This window comes from Brienomyrus brachyistius, chromosome 1, assembly GCF_023856365.1.
Source record: "Brienomyrus brachyistius isolate T26 chromosome 1, BBRACH_0.4, whole genome shotgun sequence".
Classification (NCBI taxonomy): domain Eukaryota; kingdom Metazoa; phylum Chordata; class Actinopteri; order Osteoglossiformes; family Mormyridae; genus Brienomyrus; species Brienomyrus brachyistius.
The window spans coordinates 8,448,525-8,455,360 of NC_064533.1; the positions used below are offsets into that span (position 1 = coordinate 8,448,525).

At 49.1% G+C, this 6,836-nt stretch overlaps 1 protein-coding gene across 3 annotated transcripts; it reads right to left on the reverse strand.

Moving 5' to 3' along the window:
* Nucleotides 1-519: 519 nt before the first annotated feature.
* Nucleotides 520-6,086, reverse strand: rbm17 (RNA binding motif protein 17). 3 transcript variants are annotated; one of them, XM_049027392.1, is made up of 14 exons: nucleotides 6,040-6,086; nucleotides 5,729-5,891; nucleotides 5,100-5,229; nucleotides 4,501-4,617; nucleotides 4,255-4,421; nucleotides 3,796-3,905; nucleotides 3,462-3,518; nucleotides 3,183-3,327; nucleotides 2,904-3,055; nucleotides 2,765-2,821; nucleotides 2,367-2,443; nucleotides 2,062-2,160; nucleotides 1,757-1,829; nucleotides 520-991 (listed from the first exon to the last, which is right to left on the reverse strand). In XM_049027392.1, exons 3-14 carry the CDS (start codon nucleotides 5,220-5,222, stop codon nucleotides 888-890), a joined length of 1,281 nt encoding a protein of 426 aa, XP_048883349.1. In that variant the 5' UTR covers nucleotides 5,223-5,229; nucleotides 5,729-5,891; nucleotides 6,040-6,086; the 3' UTR covers nucleotides 520-887. The 3 variants fall into 3 exon arrangements, with proteins under 3 accessions (XP_048883349.1, XP_048883338.1, XP_048883360.1); XM_049027381.1 differs by having other exon boundaries at nucleotides 4,255-4,424; nucleotides 6,040-6,083; XM_049027403.1 differs by having other exon boundaries at nucleotides 2,765-2,818; nucleotides 4,255-4,424; nucleotides 6,040-6,081.
* Between the last annotated feature and the right edge of the window lie 750 nt (nucleotides 6,087-6,836).

The window sequence follows — 6,836 nt, forward strand, 5'->3', positions numbered from 1 at the left end:
TGTTGCCTTTGGCTCACTCTTCGGGGGCACTAGGCTGGGATAATGCCAAGTGCGTTGAGACAATGTAATTAGACAGTTAGACAACGTTCGTCTGATAACATCTCCTGCGATGTGTTTGGTCACCAGTGGCGGTTCAGTAATCTGACACTGCTTTCTGATTGGCTCAGTAGTCATCACAGACACCTCCCACACCCATGAGAGGACTTCATCAGCAGCCGGCACACTTACATAACGCTTGGGACAGTCTGCAACCAAAAGCAGAAGAGTACTCCAAGATTTCTCCTGACCCAGTACGACGAACTCCACATATTTCAGGAGCAGGAATGCGACTTCTCCCACGAGCCCCTGCGTCCTACCTTGAAGCAGATGACGCAGACGAGGGCTCCATTGACCAGGTGCCTGACCCTACATCAGAACTGTTCTTACAATTAATCAGCACAACAAAGGGAAAATATATCCACAGGCAACCCATACAGCCCAGAGGGAAACACCTGATAGATAAATCACTTACCAAAAAAGAAGAATCACTAAAAATGATTTATTGCCAAGTTCTCACTCACAAACCACCAAAACACCAATGTATTTACAGACGAAACCTGTGCACTTTTTCAAAAATAATCTCTGCAGCGGAAACTGCAACTGGGGGGGTGGGGGGGGGGGGAGAACAGCCGCGATTCCATGCACATCTTACGACATGACAGAAACTTATACTGAATATACAGGTTTAAGGTACATCATATCAGAATGTTATTGATGAGAGACCATTCCAGTCCATGTGCTTCTAGACACAAGATGAACTAAAAAGAGCGATAGCTGCCAGTAACAAACAGCCTGCAGTGTTTCGGACCTCCTCCGCTGGGTATTTCCCCGGATATTTCAGGCCCGCCTCACACCTGATCCCCCAGGTCCAGTGCCCGGAACTTGTCCAGGGTGTAGAAGCAGGCCTTCACCACCCGTCCGCCGAAGTAGCGTCCATTCAGGTCCACGACGGCTGAAACGAGAAGCACAAGCAGGCCGGTTGCCATACCAGCAGCGGAACCGGCAAACACGCCCAGATGCGGGCGTCCAGACACGTGATGCTGTGTGATCGTGCACGACGTGCGCCTGCCCCAGGGTGGGATTAAGGTCTGGCAGCGCAGATCGTCCTCAGAACCTGCTGCGGCTGCCAGCTATATTAACCTTACGGCTAAAAAACAAAGAAATCATTCATGCAGTGCTGGGCTTCTTGACTTGACAGCGTACATAGTGTATGTGTGTATAGTGCTTGCTATAGCTCTCACTTAATTTTTTTTCTACTTATTGCTTTTTGTTGCTATATGTTGCTTAAGTCTGCAAGGAGGTACTCAAGCAATTCTTTGCATTTGTACAAATGAAATTAAAGCCTTTGAATCCTTGAACCAAGGACCAGCAAGCCTCTTAAGGAGAAGCAAACCTGCGTCCAGCATCATCTCCGTAACTCCTTAATTACGCTTTAAGATTCTGTAACCCTTGGGACTTGTGATGCTTCTTTGAGGATGGCTCAGGGGACCGAAACGGTGACAGTTAGATGCGGGGGGGGGTTGAGGTGGGCATGCCAGCGACGTAATTCCACCCAGCTTATTGCTCGGCATTTAACTCAAACATCAATCTGAGGGCGGCTGAATCACCTTGACAACCTGACAGCCGCACCCCACTTGCCAAACTCACGGCCCGGCACGTCATGTCATGCCTGTGCCGATATGCCACGCCACAAGCCGCCCCTTGAACCCTCACTCACCCTTGATAGCGGACTCCACCCTCTCGAACTCCAGGAATATCCTGACGGCCTCGTCGTCCGTTGTGTCCGAGATCTGTGGGGTGGAGCCAAGGAGCGCGAGTCATCCAATCACATTCAAAAGCACGATTTTAGGGCACGAGGGGCTGAATGCCATAAATAGGAGTTTATGTACATTTAAATTAGCAGTGAGCTTTCCGAAGCATGCACCAAGGCGGAGCTTAAGAGGCTGCGATGACAAAATGGCTACCATGGCGATGACGAATGCTTAAAGCTTAGAGGACCCACTATGGGACCCCAGGCCTCACCTCAAAGATGACACACTTGGTCACTTTCCCGTACTTCTCACACTCCTCCTTGGTTTCGGCCTCCAGGTCCTCGTCCACCTCCCCCCTTCCTACCATGTTCTACCGTGCAATAAATAAAACTGTCATATCTCTCTCTCTCTCAAAAGATCCTCAATCCCCTTTAGAAAAAACGAGAATTCATATAACAAATATGTTCAAATAAATATGCAAGTCTCACAGTACCGACACAAAGTTCCTCATTAATAAAAGGGGAAGGGTTATAAAAATTGGACATTACACCCCCAGAGCCAACGTGATGCTTTTACCCGCAAAAGGACAACTTTAGTCGGGCACTTGAGGATCTCCGTCAGAGGGTTGCTCTCCGGCTTCTTGGAGGCATCCCCTGGAGACAGAGGATGGAAGCTACATGTGACCTTGTGACCTTTAAATGGTGCCCGAGGTTCCAGCTGTGAGGAACGGCTACATCAGTCAGACCGAGCGGCACGGGGGTGAGAAACTCCGTCCGAGACCTAAACCGTCTGCCGACTGTACGACGTGAACCGCTTCCCAAACTAGCCAGGAGATTCAGAGCCCCCCCCCCCCCCCCCCGCTACCACCTGCCCTTAAGCCACACTGTCGGATAATAATCCCCTGCTTTGGTGTGCGAGAGACCAAAAATGGCAGCAGGAAGAAAGGAGACCCACTGTAACATGAAGAGACTGACCTGCAGCTGCAGCCACCCAATTTGGAGAATCCCCCCCGGACGTCTGATTGGCTCCTGCTGGGTAGACGTCGCCATGGTTACATCAGAACTCAACAACCAGCGTCGTAGCGACCGCACGTGTGCGCTTGTGTGTACCCACCCTTTTCGGTCAGGTCTCCAATGATGATCTTGCCGCCTCTCTTGCTGGTCTTCTCCACAGACAGGGCAGTGCTGAGACCCTGCTCATGCTTGCCCAGGCCCTGGCCCTCACGGAAGCCATACTTCTGCATGATCTTATGTGCCACTGTTCCACTGGGATGAGGGTGAACAGGACAGAGGGCAAGAGGACCTCCGAGTCATTATCCTGTAGCTCAAGCTTCCCACCGCACAACAGAAGTCGGAAAATTCACACCAGCAGGACAGCAGCGGCAGTACTCACCCCATGTTAGCCAGGAAGGAGCTGGTGGGACCGGGTGGAGAGCGGGGGCGGTCTGAATCCTCATACATGGGAGGGGGGATGGCGGCCTTTGATGAGTGGGTGCGAGGCCGGCCGTCGTCATCGTAAGGGTACGTGGTTGCAAATTCTGCATCGAACAAAAAATCCTTCACATATTTAAATGTAGTGGTGCGCGTCTGTTCGTACTGGAAACAGGAATACACTCTCAGTTTCACAATGCCACCTAGTGGTACATCTATAATATTGCAACATTTTACTGACGCTCTCGGTCCTTCTCCACCAGTGAGGTCGGCGGGGCGATCGCAGCTCCCCCTACAGCTGAGAGCAGGAAGAAGAGGGATATGGCAGAGGACAGGGAGAGTGGCATGGCGGGTGCAGGGGGAAATGGCGTACAGAAAGAGAATCAAATTAACCCTGGCTGTCTGTCATTTTTTTTTAAATCCAATGCAGACAGACATTGACTAAAAATAATTCCTATGTTCCGAGAACAAATGCAAAAATAAAAATAAAGAATAAAAAAGGACAAAGACCTCTTTTATACGCACACAGTTCCGGAATCGGGGGAACAAGCAGCCCCTCCATGCCTGTGACTAACCTCGCTTCCTCCTCTCCTTCTCGTAATCCTCCTCTTCATCAGATTCGCCCTCTGCGGGGAAGCTGGAGAATCCACTGGGAGCACCCCCTTCCTGTCGCTCCTTCCGTTTCCTGGAGAAACAGAGTGTGACAGGGATGTTCTAGTGATGTGTAAATGGCACACATGTGCATGATTACAGATAAGTAAACACGAAACTGCAAGAATCCACATTGTTTAGCTCATAGATATGGTAATAAAGAGCGATAATAAGCATAATCTATGGTGATGAGTATAAGCTGCAGTACTGCCATTGCATACAGTGAGGTATGTAGGCCACAGTGCAGTCACTGCGTACAGTGAGGTGCATAGGCCATAGTGCAGTCACTGCGTACAGAGAGGTGTGCACGCTGCAGTGCTGTCACCATGTACAGTGAGGTGTGTACAGTGCAGTGCTGTTACTATACACTGAAAGTCCCATACTTCTCCCTCTCCTCGATCTCTTTCTGACGCTCCTGCTCTCGCTGGCGTTGCCTCTCTTCTCGCTGCCGCTTCACCACCTTCTCATACTCATTGGGGAACATGGGGTCATACTCGTCAGCCAGTGGGATGAGCACGTCGCCGGAGGAGAAGCCCCCCGGAGCTGGGTCCTGCTGCGGGACACAGCGAACATCAGTCAGCGTCACACATCAGCACAGGTCCCCGGGAGGAAGGTCACGAGGTTCTCACCTTGAGCCCTGCAGCAACATGCGGGGGTGTGTCCGAGATCTGTCTGTCATCACTGGTGTTTCCTCGCTTTAGGTCAATCACTGGCGCAAGAACAGTCGCCTGCTTCGACCTCTGACTCTGGAGAAACAAAGACCAGGTTCAGCCCCCTACCCCATTAAAAACATTTAGAATTGCGATGCGATAAAATCACCTGCTAATCAAATTGCAAGCAATTCTGTGACATCTCCATGAGAAAGCCTATGCGGTGGAGAGGTGTCAGATCTGCTGTGACCATATGGTCCAGGGAGAGACACACATGAGCTAGTGGACAGTACCTGTGGGCAGTGGTGGCTTAACGGTTAGGGACGCGCACTTGTAATTGAAAGATTGCAGATTCGAATCCCCGACCACAAGTCACCACTAAGGTACCCTGAGCAAGGTATCGCCCCGAAGCACTGCTCCCCGGGCGCTGAATTAGATGCCCACAGCTATGTCACGATGTCACATATGGGTTAAATGCAGAGAACACATTTCGTTGTTGTGCCCTGTGCTGTGGTGTGTGAACAATGATCACTGATCACTAAATTCTAAATTGTATCTCCCGGGATTTAAACACTTACCTTGGCCTGGGTAAGGGCTGCTTTCTTCACCTGTAGCTGTGACTGCAGCAGCTTGAAATTCTTGGACCAGCCTTCGGTCTTGGCGTCGCTGGTCGCAACGCCCAGGTCGTCGTAGAGAGACATTTTATTCCTGGATTTTAAAGGGTTACATTTGAGGAAAGTAGGCGTGCACCTGTCAATAAATCCAACCAGGCTCCGAGCACCGCCCGTCAACTGCAAGGTCTATCTATAGTCAGTTACTTTAAGCAATTGCATTCCTACTGCTTTTAAACGTAAACCCCACGCTTTAGTGGTTATACGCCTTATAACATGCGACCCGAACCTGGCTGCATCTTAGTCCTTAGTTAAAAATGTATACGTAGATGGCGGGTTTAATGCGCTCATAGTAATCTCGTCAAATTACCACACCTCATAAATTACACTTAACCCCTAAAATTAATTAGCCAAGAGGGGGCTAACATACATAACGACCGGATTCAGTCAAAATAATAAACAACACTCCGCGCCGGCAACCAAAAGGAATTAACCCTAAAATGGAACTCAAACAGCTCTCACATTTAACAACATAGATTATTCACAAGAGGGACAAAATACAGCGTTCTAGCAGCCGAACTTCCATTGATATTTACCAGAAAAGCAGCAGTTTCTATCCGGCGGCCATTCACACGCCGATGAGGTGAGAGCAGCCGGCAAGACAGACGAAAAGGTCGTAAATAAATTCGGTGCTGCCCTCTGTCGGTGGAGAACCGCAACACCATCATGACTTTCTTCAAATGGAAGGCCTGGAGGTCGCTGAATAGCAAAATTTGATAAAAGTACAAACGTCACCAAACAGGGAGCCATATTGTACGTAGTTTTCCATTGTAATCAACAATAATGGTCAAGTTATACAGCTAGAATATCGTAGAATATCACACAAACACACACAAACTGTGCATACTCCAGAATGTTATGAAGAGTGAGCAGATGAATTGCAATTAATTGCAGTCACTCTTTGCCATGAAAATGAACTTAATCCCAAAAAACCCATTTCCACTGCATTTCAGCCCTGCCACAAAAGGACCTGCTGACATCGTTTCTGTGATTCTCTCGTTAACACAGGTGAGAGTGTTGACGAGGTCAAGGCTGGAGATCACTCTGTCATGCTGATTGAGTTATAACAGCTGACCGGATGCTTTAAAAGGAGGGTGGTGCTTGAAATCATTGTTCTTCCTCTGGTAACCATGGTTACCTACAAAGAAACATGTGCAATGATTGTTGCTTTGCACAAAAAGGGCTTCACGGGCAAGGATATTGCTGCTAGTAAGATTGCACCTAAATCAACCATTTATCGCATCATAAAGAACTTCAAGGAGAGAGATTCAGTTGTTGTGAATAAGGCCAAGAAAGTCCAGCAAGCACCAGGACCATTTCCTATAGTTGATTCGGCTGCATGATCGGGGCACCACCAGTGCAGAGCTGGTGCAGGGATGGCAGCAGGCAGGTGTGAGTGCATCTCCACGCACTGTGAGGTGAAGACTTTTGGAGGTGATGAACAATGCGTTTTCCAGCATGATGGAGCACCGTGTCATAAGGCAAAAATGATTAATAAGTGTCTCGGGGAACAAAACATCAACATTTTGCGTCCATGCCCAGGAAACTCCCCAGACCCATTGAGAACTTGTGGTCAATCCTCAAGAGGCAGGTGGACAAACAAAAACCCCACAAATTCTGACTAACTCCGAGCATTGACTGTAG

Bases quoted from the DNA above. Each gene is read 5' to 3' on its own strand.
- rbm17 (XM_049027381.1), bottom strand. From the start codon at position 5,222: ATGTCTCTCTACGACGACCTGGGCGTTGCGACCAGCGACGCCAAGACC. The intron at 4,425-4,500 runs GTGAGAACCTCG...TGTGTCCCGCAG, and splicing joins ATGTTGCTGCAGGGCTCAAG to CAGGACCCAGCTCCGGGGGG. The intron at 3,519-3,795 runs GTTAGTCACAGG...TCCTGCTCTCAG, and splicing joins GAAGGAGAGGAGGAAGCGAG to CTGTAGGGGGAGCTGCGATC.